This window comes from Babylonia areolata, chromosome 1, assembly GCF_041734735.1.
Source record: "Babylonia areolata isolate BAREFJ2019XMU chromosome 1, ASM4173473v1, whole genome shotgun sequence".
In the NCBI taxonomy this organism is placed as follows: Eukaryota; Metazoa; Mollusca; class Gastropoda; order Neogastropoda; family Buccinidae; genus Babylonia; species Babylonia areolata.
The window spans coordinates 94272983-94294819 of NC_134876.1; the positions used below are offsets into that span (position 1 = coordinate 94272983).

At 40.5% G+C, this 21837-nt stretch overlaps 1 protein-coding gene across 45 annotated transcripts in view; it reads left to right on the forward strand.

Annotated features, from left to right (window-relative positions):
- Positions 1–21837, forward strand: part of LOC143289416 (uncharacterized) — a 198891-nt gene that overhangs the window by 75899 nt on the left and 101155 nt on the right. For 28 of the 45 annotated variants that reach the window (XM_076598412.1, XM_076598382.1, XM_076598395.1 and 25 more), the window contains 6 exons: positions 898–962; positions 2749–2922; positions 5073–5243; positions 6293–7345; positions 10099–10286; positions 20461–20685. In XM_076598412.1, coding sequence (XP_076454527.1) covers positions 898–962; positions 2749–2922; positions 5073–5243; positions 6293–7345; positions 10099–10286; positions 20461–20685 — 1876 coding nt within the window. Of the gene's footprint in view, positions 1–897; positions 963–2748; positions 2923–5072; positions 5244–6292; positions 7346–10098; positions 10287–17339; positions 17764–20460; positions 20686–21837 lie in introns of those variants that run through there. The other 17 variants (XM_076598537.1, XM_076598544.1, XM_076598441.1 and 14 more) reach the window with 6 other exon arrangements.

The window sequence follows — 21837 nt, forward strand, 5'->3', positions numbered from 1 at the left end:
CTTCTTTCCCCTTTTCCTTTCTCTCTGTCTCCATTTCCATTCTCCTCTCTGAATATTCTAGTTTTGCGTTTCACTGTTCTACCCACTTTTTCTCCAAATGATTTATTATCTTTGATTATCTATATAACTTGTTAAAAGGTAGAAGATCTCTTAATGGCTGAAAATTATTGTTGTTTCATGTACCACCCAGTAAGGTTTTTTTTAATTTTGAATAAATTCTGCCATCTGCTTGCCTGACCATCTTGCCATAGCAGAACAAGTGAAGATGATGGTTTGGTAGTTGGACATTTTCTGTCCAGAAGATGTCATTTAAAACAGCAAGACAAAAACAGATGAACTGACAACATTTAGGACAGGCTTTCTGCTTGCAGTCTGCTTTATTAGTTGTCAAGATTTTTATTTTGCAATAAAAAGAAATAGGATTTTTTAGAATTGATTTATTTTGGGGAAAAAAGGGTGATAAAACAAAACAGATTTGCTGGTTGGTTTGTGATTGCAAACTGCCACTTTTGTCTCTGTCATTCTTTCAGTCTGTCGGTCTTTGTGTCTGTCTGTCAGTCTGTCTGTCTTTCTGTCTCTCTCCCTTCTCACCCTACCACATATAATACGTAACCAATAGTGATTTATCTTTTTGAGATGTCCTTCATAACATCTTTTGGTGGAACAGTTTTTGTTTTCTGTTGAATCACTTTCACCATTCCTGCTCACTTCCAAGTGTCTTTCTTTACTTTTCTCTGTTGCTTTTACTAATTATGTCATGTCTAGTAGGGTAAATAATCCCGTACACTGTTGAAGATGATAGAATGCTGACAACAGAATATCCATAGTAATAATCAGATCTTCAATAATAAAAGTCCAGAGCAGGCATCATCAACATAGTGTGATCTGTTTCTGCAGGGGAGGACAGTATTTCCTTGGAACGAGGTGGAAGCACATCCCCTATGGACACATCTTTCGACAAGGTACACTTCTTTCTTTTCTAAATAAGACAATGTTTTGTCTAGTGTATGTGCTCCTACTCTGATAATTGGTTCTTGTTCACTTGTCTGGCAGGGAATGTAAAAAAAGAAATGTTTATGCTTAAACTGTGTGCACTTTGTTTTGTTTAGTTGTTGGCGTTCTTTTTTGTTTTTTCCCTTTTTTTTGTCTTTTTTAAAATGTGCTTTTATTCCAGTTTGGTGGAGGATGGGAAAGAGGACATGGGAGGGAATTACCGGATTAAAAATTTTTTTTTTTTTTTAAAGTCCTGTTTAGCGTGGTTTGGTGTGCCCTTGGTATTGTTGACAGGACTGAATCACCAACCATAACTTTTAGACATTGATGATTGTTGTGCTTAATTTTTGTGTGGTAATTTGGCTTTAGATTTATTTTGATTCACTGAAGCTCAGTCTCAAAGCCTGTATTGTATTTAATTGCTACATAAAGTGAACTGAACATGTATTGTCAGATGAATTTGTTGAGATCTGAGACCTGTACACCAAAAATTGAAACATCTTTGATGTATGATTTCGGCATAAATGATTGCATAAAATGTTTTATATGTCTACTTGAATGGCTTCTTTGATTTTTTATTTTTATTTATTTCAGTCAGAATACTGTTGTCTTTGTTATTGAGTGTATCCACAATCATTTAAAGGGATTATTATCCAAAGTACTTTCCACTGTTCAGGATTAATGAATGTTTAGACATAACATTGAAGCACAGATTAATTGTTTTTGTCATTTCTTATTCCTCTTACATGAATTTACAAGACATATGATATATATATAGAGAGAGAGAGACATGGAAACAGAGAAAGAAGAAAACACAGTAATCCATATCCAAAGCAAGTCGCCTCTAAGCTGTATGAAATAACCATTTCATAAAATGTAAAAGATGTCTTCAGACTGAAAGATTATCATTGCATGATAACATGGCTTTGAAAAGAGATTGGAGTTATGAGTTCAAGATAAGCCTGTCACTTTCAGTAGTTCTTTATTTGGCATGAAACAGGAAAACAGAAAATAATTACCCACAATACATAAAAATATGCAGCAGCACTGGTATATCACCAAATCAGTTCATACGGTATCCATGACTGAATCATACCATACAGATTCCGCATAATCATTTCAGTTTTTTTTTTCTTTTAATATAATTTTCTTCTTCTATCTTTTAAAAGTTAGCTTGTTTTATTTGAAAATTTATGTTGAACAGTTACAGAAGCATCACTGGTTCATTTTGAACATAATGTTTTTTTTTTGTTTTTTTTTAAGATGGCTTTGAGACTGTGGCATTTCCCAGTTTCCCCATTGACGATATGATTATGATCTTGCATATTGTGCTGCATTTAGTTTGGTTTATGCATAAAGCTGATCTGACTTAGTTGTTCACTGTGTTGGTTGTTGTAAAACATAAACATTTTGCTTGTAATCTCATCCAGTGAGTTTAGTTGCTCAGATTTTTCACTGGGAACATTGTGGATTTGATTTGATTTGATTTTTTCTTTGTGTTTTTTTCCTTCCTTTTTTTATATCTCAGAAAAATAATGTTATTTTCATGCACGGGTGTGTGAACCTTGAAGTGCAATACAGCTTGATTTCCCTTTATTTTTGCTTATCACCAGTTTGTTTATGCTCTCTCTCTTTCTCTCTCTTGCTGTCTCCACCCGCTTTTTGGTTTTTTTTTCTCCCTTTTTTTTTCTCCACCCTCCGCCTCTCTTTCGCTTTCTCTCTCTCTCTGTCTGTGCTGTGGTGGCATCATGCCAGGATGTTGTCTATCGGTACCCTGCTACTGACTCCCAGGAGCACTCTCACCGTGATGGCCGCCAAGTTAGTGAGATTGGAGCGGCCTTGCATTATCCCTCCTACCTAGACAGCGGCCCTGACTATGAAGCAGAAATGAGATATTACCATGGCGACACTCTGTCGCCCAAGGACAAGGTAAAACAATTGTGTTACGAGCTCATCCAATGTGTATTCCTTTCAGTCAGACACAGAGATCAGTATTTCAGTTGTGATAAACTGTTTCACTTCCTGAAAAGCTGTAAGTTTGTGTCCCTTGCTGTTTGGCTTGAGTATGGAATATTTTCAAAAGTAATTTTGCAATAGAGTTAAAATTGCTGGATTATCTCCTTCTTTTTCCTAATGATGGGCTACAACTCCCATGTTCATTCATATTCACGGGTGGGGCTTTAATATGAATGACCGTTTCTACCTTAATATTTATGATATGCATGCTGGGTTAGTTCATGTTTCTATAGCCCAACAAACACTGACCTGGATTACCAGATCTTTCTTATGTTTACTGCTCTGCCTGTGCATACGCACAAAGAGGGTTCAGGCATTAGCAGGCCTGCCCATACTTTGATCTGGGAGATTGGAAAAACCTCTGCCCTTAACCCATCAGGCGCACCTGGGATTCAAAGTCAGGACACCAGGGCAGGATTATCTTGACATCCAGTAAAGAGTGTTTTGGGTATAAAGCCATGCTGAGGAACATTCTGCAGTTCGGTACAGCAGTATCATGCACAAAGCTGATTTCATGGCAAATATGAATTGTTGAAATAAAACCCATTCATCAAGAGAACATGTGTGTGTTTGTATTAAAGTTCAGATTGTGAGATGAACATGTGGACTTGAGATTGAAGGAGAATGAATGAAAAGACTTGAATAATCTGTCACCTTGGCGGATAAGTTATTTTCAACATGGCAGCATTAGTTGTCCTACTCTTCCCCACTCTGTTTTTCCTCAAGAGAACAGTCAGCATGTACCAGTATTTCAAGAGACAAAGAGGATAGGGAAAGTATTATTAAAACTGCATGAAACTGAAAAGATCTGAGCATTTTAGTGTTAGACACATAGATTAATTGTTTCTTGTTGCATGTTGTTGCATATTCATCTCATTTATTTACAGAACAGTAACAAGAGTTTGCAAGCCTGTTGCATGCAAGACACCTGCAGTTGATAATCAGACTTTAGGGAATGCAGAAAATGTCCTTGTGAAGACAATGTAAAGTTGTTATTGTGAAATAATGCACATTGTTTCTAACAATCTTAACATGTGTATATTTTAAGTTATGGGTAAAGCAAGCATTTAGTAAATTATTTCTTTAATGAAACTGAAAAAAAGAAATGCCTTATTTTACCATCTATTCAAACTGGTATTGTGTTGAATTTCTGTTTGCTGAATTTGTCCAAGGTTACATTCTTATATCGTTTGTATTCATGTGCCTCTGGTAGATGTTATTAGCGTTTCTTTCTGCTTGTTGTGCATATTTGAATGAATATTGTTGTTGAGTTTTTCCCATATGTTGGTAGTTTGTGTTTTTATATATGATTTGATGTATTCTTTCTCTCTCTCGCTTGTTTTTGTTGTTGTTGTTGTCATTTTTGTTAATGTCATATGCTTTTTATTTCCTCTTTTCATAAAGGTAATCTTTCTAAGTGTTACACATCACTGAATGTTGTAAAATATATATTCATATTTCTGTTGCAGTGGTTTACATTCTTTTCACTGGTTTGAAAACAAAATAGCACTATAATGTTTGTTTGATTTTTCTTGGAACATTTGTTACTCATTTCTTTTTTCCTGACTCATTATTTGGCATGAATATCACTATAAATGTTGAAATTTTTTATCTTTCAAAAATATTTTGCACTACCAAAGATCCAGTTACCCTGAACCTTGCTTATGAACATTACAACTTGTCATGTGAGCAGAAAAAGCGTTTTGGCATTTGCACAAAAATCCTTTCACCTCGGCTTTTGACAGCTTTTGAGCAGAAATTGTGGATAATAAAATTAATGCATGTGGTGAATTACTCAGATTATACAATAAAGTCCATTTGACGTGTATATTTCATGTTATAATCATTTCTCTGTGGTTCACATTCCCAAGTGAGATTGTCTGTGTTTTTTTAAAGTGGTTGCCCAGAAATGTTCCAAGAAAAAAAAATTGTTGTTTCTTGTGTTTTTTGGTTTATTTTTTTCTTAATTAAGTTGACATTCATGTTTTGTTGTTTTGCTTTTGCTATTTGTGTTTCTCTTCTGTTTTCTTGTGTTGGCTTCGTCGTATGCCTCCTCACCTCAGGAGGTTTCCAAGTCTCGCAATGACAGTGTGTTTGGCGATGGCTATTCCACACTGGGACGTGACTCACTCAACTTGTCTCAGCAGCCCCTGCGTTCAGTGGAAGACAGCATAGGCGATTATGAGTATGATGATGAGTTGAAATATGTGTCAGACGACGCTGTCTTGAAGAAGGTAACAGTTCTGATAAGTTAGTGTTCTGATTTGTTTGCATGTTATGAACCTGTTAAAAGACTATATAGTGATCAAAAGCAAAAGGATCTGGTTTTTATAATTGTTTGCATGTGTAGCTCTAGAGATTATTGCATCTTGTTTTGCATGTCATAAATTGAAGTCATAGTAGATGGAATAAGTGATTTAAAGCACTGCAGTTGAAAGATTGTTCTTACAGGTTTAGATAGAGGCTGGGAGCTTTGCTTGAACCTCAGAAGTTTAGGAATATGGGGACATGTTAATTGTACAAAATAGATATTTCTGTGATACATTTTTGTTGACATCTCAGTCTGTCCTTGTCAGTCTACTCGCCACCATGTCTGTGTCTGCCTCTCTGTCTTTCCTCCACTATTTCTCTCTCTCCACTCTCCCTCATATACAGAGCAGAGGGACTGGGGATGCAGAAAAAAAAACAGTAATAAGGAAAGAGGACATAAGCAAGTAACCAAATTATTTGAGAGAGAGGATAAAGTGTGAAATCTAAAATGGAAAGATGCAAGAAGTGTATTTCAGACAGGATCCAACAGATTTTGGTATTGAAAGATGTTATCTTGTTTGAACTAAAGATTAAAAAAAAGTTTGACAATGCTTTCATTCATTGTGCATTGCTACACCCCCTGCGCCCTCCTTATATAATCACTGTTTTATGAGCATACATCTGCAGCACATGTTTCTCTGCCCCCTAGGCTCCCTTCCATTTCTGTCTGTCTGTCCTTTTGCAAACACATTCTCACAGTCACATTCTGTTGATGTCCCTCTCTTTCTCTACATATTTTATACACACGAATACTGGTGCATGGAACCAGTGCACTCACACCCAACCAAGTTCACTAACATAAACAGGCTGTTACCTAATTTTCTTTTCACATTTTGCTAATTTCTCTGTATTTGTTCCTATTTGATTTTGTTTGATACAACAAATACTGTTTGTTTGAGTTGATTGATTTACATCTGTCTTGTTGCATGCTCTTTTTTTGTTTGTTTGTGTTCTCACTGTGTTTTTTTTATAGAAACCTCAGCCTGTCATAACTGCGGAGCTCTATCCCACACAAGCTAGTAAGTTGAGCGCTGTAGAGAAATCGTCACCATTGTGGCAAGATTCCGCAGTGAAAAGTGATACGGCCACTGCCATGCACCCTGAGCCAGTTACTGTGGACCCCTACACTGGTACAGCCAAAGTGGGTCAGCCTGGGCCAGAATCTTACCGTGGCATACCACAAACTGGTCATCCTGAATTAGCCAGTGCAGAATTTTATGACGCTACACCAGAAGGTGGTCAGCCCAAGCCAGCCAGTGCAGAACGTTATGGCGGCACAGTCCAAGCCGGTCAGCCCCAGCCAATCACAGTTGTCCCCTTTACTGACACAGCAAAAGCCGGTCAGCCTGAGATAGTCCATGCTGAAGTTTATGGAGACTCAGAAAAGCCCTTTCACCCTGGACCTGGTGTTGCCGAGTCTTACATCGGCTCAGAAAAACCCTTTCATCCTGATTCAGCTATTGCACAGCCCTTCAGTGGATCAGAAAAGCCTTTTCGTTCTGAGCCGATCACCTCACCGGTCTTAAACGGCTCGGCAGACACCTTCAAACCCAGTGCCACAGAATCCTGCAGTAGCACAGCCAAGGCTATTCCTCCTGGGTCACTTACTGCAGAGTTTCCAGCTGGTTCAGCAAGGCCATCTGACCTCAAGAGTATCACTGTTGCTCCTGTAGGATCACAGCCAGGAGCAACAGAGTCTTACAATGGTTCGTCACTACCTGTTCAGCCAGAGTTAGTGGACAAGACACCATCCACACCTGATTCAACACCAGAGTGGCGCAAAGTTGTGTACGCAGGCGCTCGCTCTGATTCACACTCGGCTTCAGAGAGCATAGATGCTGACACCATGCGAATGTTACCTGATGATTCAGTACCCTTCACAAAGGCGGAGTATGGGTATGTGGAGTTCACCCCCTTGTCTGCGGCTGAACAGAAAAATATTGAGTTCATCACGGCATCAGGACCGGAGCACAGGAAAATTGGTTTCTCTCCGTTCACAGCCAACGGAGGAGTGACTCCCAATCAAGTAATCATTTTTTGAGGATGGTGCCAGTTGCTTTGTACCGCATCCTTATTGCTGCTTGACTAAAAAAAGTAGTCAAGGTGTATAGCTTGACACCAAACCCAGCTTTTGGGGTCCCTCCTCTCTCTGGTCCTGATTTTATAGCTTTCTTTGCTTCTGCTACAACACACTGCAAATGTCATCATGTGGTTGATGGACAAACCAGGAAACAGTATATCAATGGGAGACTTTCTTTGTTTTGTGCAAGTCAAGTAACAGGGCATTGCATATACTCGATAGTTGATGTCAGTGTCTCACTAACACTGCTTGATGATTATCCTAACACTTCTGTTGTTGAATATTCTTCTTTTGCCTTTGTTTTTGTTTTTTTTTTTTCCAAAGAGTTGACATTTACCATGAAAATTGTGAACATTAAAATATTCAGGTGTATTGGGACCTTCATGTTCTGATAATTTTTTCATACTGCTTTCAAAGGGAGGGTAGGTGGGTTCGATCATTTTTTAAATGCGTCATAACATTCGTTGTAGAGCTGTCTTGTTTGATAATGCAGGTCTACTCAAATAACCTAACATGTCCAGGATTTTTTTTTTTTAAGCTTTATTTTTCACAGTATCCACACAGAAGTGATATACAAGGAAAGGATTTGACTTTCATCCATACTACATTGCACACAGCTTTGCCTGTTAGTTACGCTTCCACTGCTTTCTGAGTATTGTTGTCCTTGACTCGTGTTTTACCAATGTTGTTCTGTTGCTCCCCTTCTCATCCACAAGCCTGGAACCTCACCCTCTTTCCTCTGTTGTGTTAGTTTGGACTCTAGCTTTCCAGATCCCTCCTTGTCCCACACTTTTCTGTTTAAGATGAGCAGAAGACCAGGTTCCAGGGGTGTTTACATGATAAACAATTTGGAGCTTTTACCATCAGCTAAACTGGGCAGTGGGTAATAAACAGGAGAGGAATCACCCAATCCCACAAATGCATATATACATTAATCTACTCATACTTGCAATGTTTGAGGGCTCTGTTAACTGAAAATGCAGCATTATGTATAGATAGATAAGCTATCATATTTTTCAGGCAAGAACTAGATGAAACATTCAGATTGTGTGTATTAAGGACTGTCTGTTTTTAACTTAGCAGAAAGGCAAAGCATGTCATTGGCCTGCTGACAATACTGGTTCATCTGAGCTGAACTGAAATGAAAGCATGGCCTGTCTTTAGTATCTCTGGAAGGAAAAAAATGTTTTTTTGCATATGAATTCACTCATTTGCTCAAGTGACTTTTATGCATGTAACCAGTTTTAAACGTCCATTTAAACAGCCATTATTTATTACCTATTTCTTGATTTAGCTCATACTGAAGTTCTGGATGCAGGGCATAATCAGTTTTTCTTCAAATGGTCAGCAAATTTTGCCAACCGGCATGGCATATATAGCAGATAATTTCTTCTTGAAGAGGACATTGCATGTCTTCATACATCCTCGATTCTTTTCATATTTTCTTTTCTCTCTTTATTTTCAAATATATCAAAGGATATTTTGCTTTGCACCTGGATACCTGTTTTATTTTCAAATATATCAAAGGATATTTTGCTTTGCACCTGGATACCTGTTTTATTTTCAAATATATCAAAGGATATTTTGCTTTGCACCTGGATACCTGTTCAAGGCTTATTTTCATTACTATGCAAAATTTCCCCTTTATTTACTGAGTTTTCTATTTTTTTCTAAACAGTCTGATTTCATCATTATTTTAGGTTACTGGTGTGTTTTTGTTGTTTTTTTTAATTTGTTTATAATGCTACTGTTTGATTATTTTGGATTCTGATCAACAAGAATTAAAGCCTTGAGTTATTGTGTGCCCTGGCCATGTCTTCTGTTACTAATTAAAGGTGACAAAATTGCAGGCACAGATATTAGACAGTGAAATAGTCTGTCGACTTGGGGTGGGGTGGGGTTGGTGGATGAGGGTTGGGGGGTAGTGTGTGTGTGTGTGTGTAGATAGATAAATAGATAGATGGATGGATATATATGTGTGTGTATGTGTGTAATAGATGAAACACTGAAACATCAGTGAAGGGAAAAAATTTAGCATGGTATGGCTATATCCTTGTAAAAGACTTCAAATTAGTTTGATCCCCCCAAAAAACTGAAGAAAAATGTGTTTTTCTCAGTTGTGTTTGTTGTGTATATTTTCAGTTTTATCCTACATGTAGCTCACTTTTATTCTGTTCTGTTTGTTTTTTTCTAGTTTTCACTAAACTCCTCAGTTTATTATGTTATGTTTTTTCTAGGTTTTACTAGATTCCTTCCAAATAGAGAAATGAAGAATGTTTCCTTTCTTTGTGGATAGATTTAGCTTCCACTTTCTTCATTTTGTTTATTCATTTATTTCAAATGGGGGCAGGGGTATGAAGATGGAACAATAATAGCTGTGGATTGCCAGCAAAATTGATACAATGGAATACCTTTAAACACTTGTCCATGGGAACAAAGTAGTTGTTTTGAATTTTTATAACCTCTGCTTTTTGCATATTAGTCACATACATTTTGTTAGCATGTAGCAGAAATAGGTCAGCTGAACCCATTTACATATATATTACCTCTGTAAGGAGACTGTCACCTGCACGAAAATTTCACAACACCCTGTTAACTTACTATCCCTTTCTGCACTAAACACCTGACATGTGAAAAACTTGCATCAGTTTCCATGATGAAAGAGCCTCATTTTCCCCTTTCCGCCTCCTCCCTTCCAGGACTACATGGAAGCTCAGATCGTGAGCCAGTCGTTCACGCAGTCGTACAGCGCCGCCCCACCCCGGGTGGATGGGCGTGCACCGGGTAGTGGAGATCCCCAGCGCTTCTCTTCCTACAGTGGGTCCTCCTTCAGCACCACGTTTGATCCTGACAACGTGCCTGTCGACCGCTCCCCTGTCTACTCTGGGTGAGTGTCTGGGTGTGTTGGGGACATTGTTCGCTTTGGACATTGGGTTTGTGGGGGGGGGGGGGGGGGGAGGATTGTGCTTGGGGGTATGTTCTCTCTTTGTGTGCATTTTGGAGGGGGGGGGGGGGGGATGTGAGGCTGAGGGTATGTATGTGTTTATGTTTATGTGTGTCCATGTGTGGGTGGGTGGTGTGTTGTGTATGTGTGGGAAGAGGGGGCTGGTGTTCAGATTGGGGGGTGCGGGAGGTGTATGTGTGTGTGTTGTAGTGTTTGAGTGAGTGATTATGCTGTGATCCCTTCTCTCTGTGTATTCAGTATGCTGAGATGGTGTGTATGTCAGTAGTCAGTTGAGACAAAAGGAGCTAGCTGCATCAGTTTTTCATGCTGCCATATTGGTAAGAAAAACAACACAGCATGTATCAAATGCTTACAAACTGCCATTTTATTTGTAATATATCTGTGTATGGAAAAATGTCACAATATTTGTTTTGGTATAAACACATTCAGGCATATTTACATGGATGCTGTAGTGTTTGTTTTGGTTTGAGATTCTGTAAAATGTCTGTACTCTGTGGCTTCATTCTTAATAATGCTGGTGTAATCAGACTTGGAAGATACAGACACATGCAGGGTTGGTCAGGAAATATGAAGAAGATGCACAAAGGGACTTGGGAGGCTGGTCTTTAATTAATCATTACTGTCTGAGCTGTACATATGTATAGTTTTTTTTCATGGGGAGATGGGGAAAAGGGGTTTGTGCAGAGGGGTGTGGAAGGAAATATCCAATAAAGATGACATAATTCTCTTATTTTGACTATGCATGTAATAAGGTATCATAAATCTGTGAATGTTTTTTTTATATTTTTCTTATTATATCCTTAAAAGCAAACTGAAATGGAAAAGGTAAATGACTGTTGTCACTGGGATTTTCTTCATGATTTGTGATTTATTTTTTACAGTAAAGAGTGGTTCAGTCAGTATCATCCATGGTGTTGGTGTTTTATGCAAGATGTTCTGTGATGTAATTTTTATGTAGATGGGGATGATTGTTGTTTCCTGGAGTCTTTCTCTGTTTCTTTCTGTCTGTATTGTCTTTCTCAGCTTTTGTTTTACCATTTCACTTTTGTTTTATCTCCCTGTTTCTACTGGTATTTCCCTGGCCCCTTTGTTTTTACCTCTGCTGTCTTCATTTGTCTCTGCTTGTTGGGTTTGTATATATATAGCTGTATGCATAGTTGTGCTCTTCTCTTTGTCCAAGCATCATATAATTCAGATTAGTTCGTAGTCTACATTGTTATATTGATATATATCTGTATGCATGGTTGTACTATTCTCTTTCTCTAAGTGTCATATAATCCAGATAATTTTATAGTCTATATTTGCTTCTGTGTTTGTGTTTGTTGATTAGGATATATGTGTGTGCACATGCTCTCAACAAAATGGAAGATCTGAACTGAAAGACATGTTGTATTTCTTGTAAACTATTTGTTGTCAAAATAAAGTTGAAGGGCATTGTGCATTTTTATGAAAATTGTGAAATGCCACATTGTGTTTTCATGAAGACAGCATAAAATGTGACATTCTGTTATCATAAAGATAGCATGTGGGTTACTATGATAATATTCTTTTGACCCTTATGGTCAAGGTGACCTTGTGTCATGAGAAGAGAAGTGGACAAGAAGAACATTAGAATGTATGTTTAATAGTACCCCCGAAAACGGAGTATGGCTGCCTACATGGCGGGGTAAAAACGGTCGTACACGTAAAGCCCACTCGTGTGCATACGAGTGAACGCAGAAGAAGAAGAAGAAGAAGTAGTATGTTTAATAGTAAATATTCATGAAGCTTTATAGCTTTCAGTACACTAAAACACATTTTGTGCATGTCTGTTGGTTGTTTCCTAACATTGGTGAAAAAGTATAGCTCAGTAATTGCAGACTCACATACATGCTCATTCAGCCTGATTATCAACTGGCAGTGATGGATGTGCTGAATTAATTAACGGAGAAGAGTGTGATGGGAATGTAATGAGTTGATCCAGGCAGGCAGCCCCGAATGATACGGTCATGGATCAGGTCCTCACAGTCCACGCTGTTTAAATGGATGTGTCTGACTGGATTTCAATGCTCAAATGTTGCATGCTGTCGTTTCAGTGTCTCTCTGACTCTTGGATATCCTGTGTCTCTCTGTCATTTTCTGGGAGGTGGAGAGGGGGTGGGGTGGAGGGGAGATGATGGTGTTCTCATTTGCATGAGGTGTTAGTTGTTGTCGTTTTTTTCTGGTGGTAAATGATGTTATCCTTTGCTTTAAATACCAGTATATGTTGTCTTCATTATCAGTATTAAAAGAAAGTCTGGTCTTTTTGTCATTTTTTCAGAATTGTAGTTTGGACTGAAGGCAAACTTTGCATGAATGAGCTGAAAATAAGACATCGATGCATTAGTAAATGTTGGTGTTGTCCTTTGCATGAGATACCATTATATGTTGCCTTAATTATCAGTATTATTAATGGAAAGTCGGTATTCATTTTGTTGTCATGTCAGAATCATAGTTTGTGTGAATGAGTTGAAAATAAGACATTGATGCATTTCTTGTTTTTTGCTTGCTTTCCGATTGTATCTTTTATTTACATAAAGTTCAGTGACTGCATCATTTTCATACAAGACAGTATGCTTCTAGTTTTCACAGAAAGATGTAATGAAGTTGACTTTGATGTTGGATTCTTCAGGAAACTCGAAAGTGTATGGTGACGGTTATGACATGGACAGTTAATAAGAAAAGGATGGAAAGAAAAAAAATCAACTATGTTCAAAGTGATACCATTTCTTTGTGGGGTTTTTTCATCAGGTTGTTAGCATGAACTAAGAAAAGAAAAAATAAATCACATAAACACATACATTCAGTCTTACAAATGCACATGCCTGTCCTCAACCTTCCCTGTTCTCCCACTTCCCACGGTCAGTAATCTTTTATTGTGCGCGCCACACTGGGTTTACGTAACCATTATGCAAGCATGTTCAGTCAACAGTTCCAACCTACACTCTGCCTTCAGAATTGGATGGGAAGAATTACTGGTGGCATAATTCTCCTTCACCCACAAGGTGAACCTGACAGGTCTGATAGAGTGGATGATGAATGGTTTTTGATGACAGTCTCCAGTTGACAGCCATCTCCTTGAAAGGGAAGGAGGCGGAGGAAGAAGAGTGAGTGGATGAGCGTAGGGTGAAAGGGAGAGGGGCAGGCGTGTGATGACATCATGGAGGTGGAGAGGTGGGTGGCCAGAGGAGGGGTGGTGGGGGCGGGGGGGGCGAGGGGGGTTCACTGTCTGGTGACCTACAGGTTAGTGGTGGCACTGACCTCCAGTGAGTCTCTGTGAGTGTGTGTGTGTGTGTGCGCGCGCGCGCGCGCCTTTAGGGGGGCAGGCTGACATTGACTGGGTCTTTGCTAGGACAGGCTGAGTCATGGGAGAGGGTGGAGGAATGGTTAAGGCCTTCTGTGTGTGCTTCTCAGCATGCACAATTCATGGCTTGGATTGGATTCCCGTGCATACTTCAATAGCTTGTCGGCTATTTGGTGTTTCTAATTTTTCTCTCCTTTTTTTTTTTTTTTTTTTTTTTTTTTTTTAATAAATATTTCCTAATGTCTAAGTTGTCAGGATCCATTTTGAATTGGTCTTGCTTTTTTTTTTTTTTTTTTTTTTTTTTTTTTTTAAGGATCATTGCTTTGTTAGATTCAGTTAAAGTTTTCCACATGGGGAAATTATATGTCATCAGAAGAAATTATCTGCATGCGGAAATGACACTGGACAGTTACGTGAGTGTCAAGTATGCATGACACCACTTCCACTATCTGTCCCCTGCACACAGTTGATGACATCACTCCTGTGACTAAATGATAACACTCCAGTTAAAATGAATCATTTTGTCGATCTTCCTTTATGATGCAGGAGATCAGGGCTGGTTATTGTTTGATAAGGTGTGTGTGTGTGCGCACGTGTGTGTGTGTGTGTGTGTGTGCCAGCTATATTTTAACATGCTAGTTGCAGTAAGTGAACTACAGTAATTATACTCTACACACTTTGGAAGACTGAGGAGAGAAGATGAAAATACAAGTTGTTCATTGTATGAAAAGATCAGTAACAGGTAACATCCATCGTCATGAACTTCAAGGAAAATGTTGACAATGTGCATTTCAGTACCTTTAATTGCAATAAACCTACACATACTGACAGTGCTGCAGCAGTATGATACAATACTTTGTTATCATACAAATGGGTATCTCACACACACACACACACACACACACACACACACACACACACACACACACACACACTAGTTAAGAATGATAATAAATAAAAAATTTCAAATTTATGAAGCTGTTTCTTCTTGCTTCCAGTTCTATCCCTCTCAGACTGTCAGGCCAAAATCTGAACATGTCCAAGTAATTTGCCTCAGTGTTCATAGGCTTAGTTTTGGTTTGTTAAAAGGAGACTTGTCTTTAAGTGTTATTCTCAATTTTAAAAAAAAAATGGAAGAAAAAAAAAAGAAAGAAAAAATAGGTTGAGAAGTGAGAGAGGAGTGGGGCAGGGGCATATGTTCTTCCCATCTCATCCTTGAGAAATCAGGACAGTGCAGTTACTAATTGTACTGTTTGGTGTTACACTCCCCACAAAATTATGAAAATGCATCCTTGGCATGGAACAAATTGATAGCTGTTCATTGTCAGGATGATGAAATGCAGATTGGATTCTAGGAATGCATTTAGCATGGCAGAACTGACACATGGGAAAGTTGCATGTCAGCATGTCAGAACAATACACACATGCACGTGCACACACACACAAACATGCTAATGCAGGCATGCGCACATTTATGTGCATGTGGACAGATGTCTAACCGATGATAATACTGTTCTCACCACCCTGTTTCCACACAATTTCAGTATAGTAGTGGTTTTGCCCATCTCATGCCTCATTTTAGGTGTCATATTCACTGGTTCGGCTGATGTGTGTGTGTTACCGCACAGCATGCTGCTTTTTGTTCAGCTATTTTGTTGATGTTTGTCCCCGTCAGTTGTCAGAAAAAAAACCTGTTTATAATAAAAGTCTTGCACTGAGCTCATATACACGGTTCCCAATCCACAGTTTTAAGGTCCGTCCATCCATCAACCTATTCCTATTTGTGCTTCCTCTATAATCGCCATCACCCCTTTATCCTCCTTCCCCATCACCATATGGTTCCAGTAACAGCTGGGGAGAGCAAGTATCGAGTTGGTAGGGGGGAGGGATGGGAGGAAGGGGTTTGGTGGTGGAAGGTAAATAATAATACTAATACTAATAATAATGGTATTTATAAGGCGCAAAATCTTGAAATCAACTCAAAGCGCATAAAAAAAGCACACGCACACACACACACACACACGCATGCACTTACGCTGTGGGCCATATGGCTCTAAACAACCAAAAAACCATTATGTACAAATAATGCTGTATGTACCCACCCACCCACACACACCAGTACACGCACACACACACACACACACACACACACACACACACACTTACATGCATGTCCAAAAGCTATTCATGTAAGCACAAGCACACACACATACAAACGCGCAGTACAGGGAGCTACTGGAGGCGGGTTGTGCCAGATACGGTGGAGGCGACCAGCACGACAGCGCCGTGCAGTGCAGGGCTTACAGTATAGATGAGACATGAAGACATGCGACTTTTATATGTATTAATTTTCTCTGTCATATCTCAGCTGGAGAGTCAGGGAAGGGGTTGGGGAGGGAGGGGCGGAATGGGAGGAGCGGTTAGCAGGGGGGGTAAATGGGGGGACTCGGGGGGGGGGGGGGGGGGCTGAACAATACGAACAATTGACAGCTGGAAAGGGGGAGAATGTGAGAGCGACGGATACTGTCAGTTATTCGTTCATCTTGTTAGTGCGTCTGCTGTGTCGGTCCAGACGGCGTTTAGTGGACCGCTGTGTGATGGGAATGTGTGTGTGTGTGTGAAGGGTGGAATAGAAGTGTGGAGGTTCAAGTCCAGTCATTTATCGGTGAATTGGATATAACTGGTTACCCAAGCATACCACCATCGATGCCGGCCGCACCCTTCTCATTCACTCGCTTCCCCGTATCACTTAACATGTTTATTCATAAAGTAACATGTTTACTCATAAAATTATGTTACTGTTTCGAAGACCTGTTCCGTTGGTGGTAACTAAGACAGTAATTTATTCGATGATCAAAACAATACTTTAAAAAAAGAAAAGAAAAAAAAAAGACCATTTGCAGTAGTGTACGTGTTCACGGTGTGTGTGAGAGAGAGAGAGAGAGAGAGAGAGAGAAATTTAAACACACAAAAAAGTTTGATGCTTGTTTAGTGGTTTTCCGTGCAGTCACACACACACACACACACACACACACACACCGCTGACTGGATGAGGATTTTTTTCTTTGGGGCTATATTTCTTTGAACGTAGCACATTACTCTGCATGCAATCCCAATGTATTCATTTAGAATCCGAATGAAAAGCTCAGCATCATAAAGACTGGGAAAGAAAGACGCACATGCGCACGCACGCGCGCTCGCGCAAAATCTCTCTTCCTTTCAACTCCTTATTCATATCGGGCTATGGCCTTAAATGAATAAACCATCTGAATATCTCTCTCTCTCTCTCTCTCTCTCTCTCTCTCTCTCTCACTCACACACACACACACACACACACACACATGCACACACTTGCACGCAAAAAAACAACAACCAACAACTCTTGTCCGTGCCCGTGTCAGTGACAATAAAATTATTTACGGTATCGGTGAACGAAGTGGCCGTGACCTGTCAGTACACAACTGTCCCGTTGGACAAAACGACAATAATATTTCGTGGAAGACAAACTCTGCATGTGTGCCGGCCGGCTCATAGCAGTCTCATCAACTTGCCCTTTTTTTCTTTTTCTTTTCTCTCTCTCTCTCTCTCTCTCTCTCTCTCTCTCTCTCTTCTTCTTCTTCTTCTTCTTCTTCTTTTTTTCTTTCTCTCTCTCTCTCACTCGCTCTCGCTCACTCTTCTTTTTTTTTTTTTAGCACGCGTTCTTGTCACTGCAGCGGAGATACCACGGTCGCGTACTTGGGAACACGTAACTTTGATGGACTAGTCACTACGACGACGGCTTGTGGGGCATGAGATAATATATAAAAAAAATATACAGATTACTAGAGAGGAAAAAAGAAGAAAAACATGTTTTAGAGTGTGAGATCGTTGTAGGGGAGACGAGGGGACAGTGTGACCTTTAGGCCAACTGAGCGGATTATTACGTCGACGTCTTGTGTTGTGGTGGTTTTTCAACGTCAACGTGATAGCTTGTGTCTTTTTTGAGTTGGTTGTTTCCTGTGCCGTCCTTTTCTCGTTGCGGTTGCTGTTGGATGATACTTCCTTCCTGCCCACCATGACTATAATGGTTCAGAAGAGGTAGGAAATAGGAGTTTTCTTTCGGCCCGGATGCAAACACTAGCACTGAGTCCACATTCATGCATGCGCACAAATAGACACAAGCACACACGCACACACACACACACAGCACGCTCGCACACACACACACGCATATGCGTGCGCGCGTGCGCATGCACACACACACACACACACACACACACACACACACACACACACACACTCACTCACTCACTTTTAACACCCCAAATATATATCATGGGACAGGGTGCTTTTAATATTAAATACTGTGGTGAAATGAACATCGTTTAAAAAAAAAAAACAACAAAAAAAAACATCAAACCGTGCGTACCTCTGTGTGTGTGTGTGTGTGTGATGTCGCCTCAGCTGACACCGTTTTACCGGTTTTTGTTGTTTACCTAATTTCAGTTTTGAAGTACCTCTTTCACAGCGCTGTGTTATATCGTCTGATATCCACCTCAGTGTCCCATACGACTATGTGACACGGCCGCTGTACACACTTTCTCATAAACCATCCAGCCCTGTTTATCATACAGTGTGCAGCTGAGTTGACTAACAGTGACTTTGACCTCTTCTCGCCTTTGAACGCTGGTTCTCTGTGTGCCGACCATGCTGCCATGCGGCTTTTTCTTCTCCACACACACACACGCGCGCACGCACTCACTCACTCACTCTCACACGCGCGCGCACACACACACACACACACACACACACACTGACACACACACAAGCGCACATGTAGGCATGCACACAACCGCACGCATGCATGCACACACATACGCATACGCGCGCGACATTGAGTGTTTTGTTCTGTCCCACACCTCGCCCTCAAAGTGTTCGATCACCACCGCCAGTAGCATCTTCCCCACCCATCCAGTCCACTGATACTACGCCCCATGTCCACCCACACCCTCCCTCTCCTGGCCCTTTCTCTACATTCTCCTCCACTCCCCTCGGCCCCCTTCTCCCAAATTGCACTCTCCACCCACATGCATGAGGGAAGTAGGAAAAAGGTTTCGATGCACCCTCTCGGTCCGTCGTCGTAACAGGAAACACGGTGGGAATTCGGGAGAGGGGGAAGAGGGGAGGAAAGGGGGTGAAGGATGTAGCGCCACGCCTCTCCCTTACCACTCCACTTTAAGCTCCTCTTTCCTGCCTCACCCCTCCCCCTCCTCCACCCCCGTGCAAGCAACATCCACCTTGGTCTCTCCTCCCTTAACCTCCCCGCCTGCCGACATTCCTAGCGGCATCTTCACACCACAGTCCTTGTCTGGCCTCCACCGACCCCCTTCTTTACTCTCCCGTTCCTCCTCCACCACTGCACCACCTTCTTCACACACACACACACACACACACGGTTGATTAGGAACTCACCGGATCTGTGCGCTGTATCCACCACCACAAGCATTGTGTAGGCTTCTTCAGCAGCAAGCTGTTAGGCAGCCAGGCTTCCTTTTTGATGCCACGATGTTACAGACAGTGTCACTGCTAGTTTGACCACACACGCGTCTGTCTGGAAGGGAGGGAGCACGTCTGGTGCAGCGGCGCGTGTGTTTGTTGTTGTGTTGATGTTGCTGTTCAACGTTCAGTGGTGGTGGCAGCAAGCTGCGTTCTGCAATGTGCAGGCCTAACGGAAAAGTGTGTGTGTCAGCTAGCTGTAACAATCTGTGATCAGTGTTTGTGAAATTTACCCCCTTTGGAATCTCTGAAGATTATTACAGGGTCTGCATCTTGACTTTGAAACTTGTTTTTTTTTATGTGTGTGGTTTTGCAAGATCAACAAAGCGCTGCTGTGTGTGATAGCGGATGTTAAGATGATTATCTTCTCAAACCTTCCATGCACAGCTGGGTGATTTCAGAGTGAAGGATCTTGTTTGAAGCCCTAAGATAAATGTATGGTTGTTTTAGATTATCTTTGTTCATCAAAAATATTATATCTGAAACAGAAAAAGTCACTGTCTAAGACATTCCAGGTTGTTGTTTTTTCCTGTCAGCTTACATGGTCAGTCACCCTCTACCACATTCCACTCCAGTTATTTGTCTGAAGACCGATGTAAACACTTAGTTAGCAACAGATGTTGATCACTTACTCGGTGCTGTGTGAAATGGGAGTTGAACAGTTTAGTATGAGCAAGAACTTCCATGTGATGACAAAGTGATCTGCATTTATGACTGCTTATGAATGTGCAATTTTTGTCAGCTTTAGATATATATATATATGAAGCTGTGCATAGAAACACAAAACACCTAGTCTTATTCTCAGGCACTTATCAGGAGCTACATGTCATGATCTGCCCATGCTTCCATGTCATGATCTGCCCATGCTTCCATGTCATGATCTGCCCATGCTTCCATGTTATGATCTGCCCATGCTTCCATGTTATGATCTGCCTATGCTTACCACTTAATCCTTCACTGACTTGTGAAATCAATGAACAAAACAGTAACTGATCTTTAAGGCTTCTGGTTCTTGTGATGGTGCAAACAAACTAAAAAAAACACTAAAAAAAAACACTAAAAAAACACCCTGCAGTATTGCATCAAGACATCTACATCAGTGACAACCGATATCAGCACTAATATCTTCTGTGTGGTTAGCTGTGGTGATAACAAATCGAACAGGATAATTGTTGTTGCTGTTCTTGTTAAAGTCCCACGTGGATTACCAGCTGACAAGATGACCATTATCCTGCACAGCTTCCTGATCAGCTTCATGGTGGACGCACGGGGTGGGGCCATGCGGGGCTGCCGCCACTCTGGGGTTCGCATCATCATCCCACCCAAAAAGTGTAGCATGCCCACACGGGTCACCTGCCGCCTGATCAAGAGGGAGAAGCTGATGAAGCCACCCCCCATGGCTGAGGGCGAGGGACTGGCCGCCCGCATCCTGGAGATGGGGCCCGTGGGCACGCAGTTCTTGGGGTGAGTAGTCTGTGTGTGTGGTTCGATGCTTAGTGTGTGAGTGAGTGAGTGTCTGTGTGTGTTCGTTCTTTTGCTTAAGGTCTATCCACATTTGTGATTTTAGACAAAAATCAGTCATCTCCCCCACCCCACCCATGCCTTAAATCATCACTACTTTCCCTGTTCCTCTCTCCTCAATTAGCATTAAAAAAAAAAAGAGAGAGAGAGAGAAAGAAAAAAGAATAAGAATAGAATAAAATAACTAGTCAACCAGTAGAATTACAACAAAGAGCCAGTTGGGCTCCATATTTAACTATTTCGAACACATGTTGATTATCATATATGACATTTCTAATGGAAGCAGATGGAACTGCAGATTTTGTAAATAACAGTGGTAAATATGTTTGTTCACATTTATGGATGATATGCAAGGGAGTAATTTTATTGCCGCAAATGCAAGTTTGTGTTTGTGTGTGTGTGTGTGATGCTTTGTGGTGTTTGTCTCTTGTGTGTGTCATTCTCCAGTCTGGTCTCAAACTCCCAGTTATCCTTTTCTTCTTCTTCTTTCTTTTTTGGGGGGTGCTGGGTGGGGTTGTTTTTGTTCTCCTTTTTTTCTTTTTTTTCTTTTTTTTGGTGTGTGTTTGCTGCTTTTGTTAAATTCTCTGTCATGTTTCTCTATCACTCTCTGTAATATGTTTATTTTACTAACATGAATTCATATTTCAACTTATTTCACACAAAATGTACCATATTTAACCAGTTGTTATAAAAGATCTCAGATTAAAAGATGAAGTTACATGTTTCCCTCTGAAAATCTCTTTTAGTAAATGAGTGTGTTCTATGGTGTATGTGTGTGCAGGCGTGTGTGTGTGTTAATTGTGTCAGTTTTCTGCTTGGTAGTAAACTTACTTAGTTAAAGTTCAGAGTAAAACCAAACCACATGCATTTTTCAGACAGGACTGCTCTGTTGTTCTTTTTTAGCAAGGTTCTCCCTGTTCCTGGTTTAGTCAGATTAAGCAGAGAACTTTAGAAGGTCACTTGATAAGGAGGGTACAGTGTCATGCCACCCCAACCAGATACCACCCAGATAATTCTGATATCCAGGGCTGAGTATTACAGCTGGTATGTGCAGGGCTTAAGGCCTGTGGTATCAGACTTGTGAAGAAAGTGGGA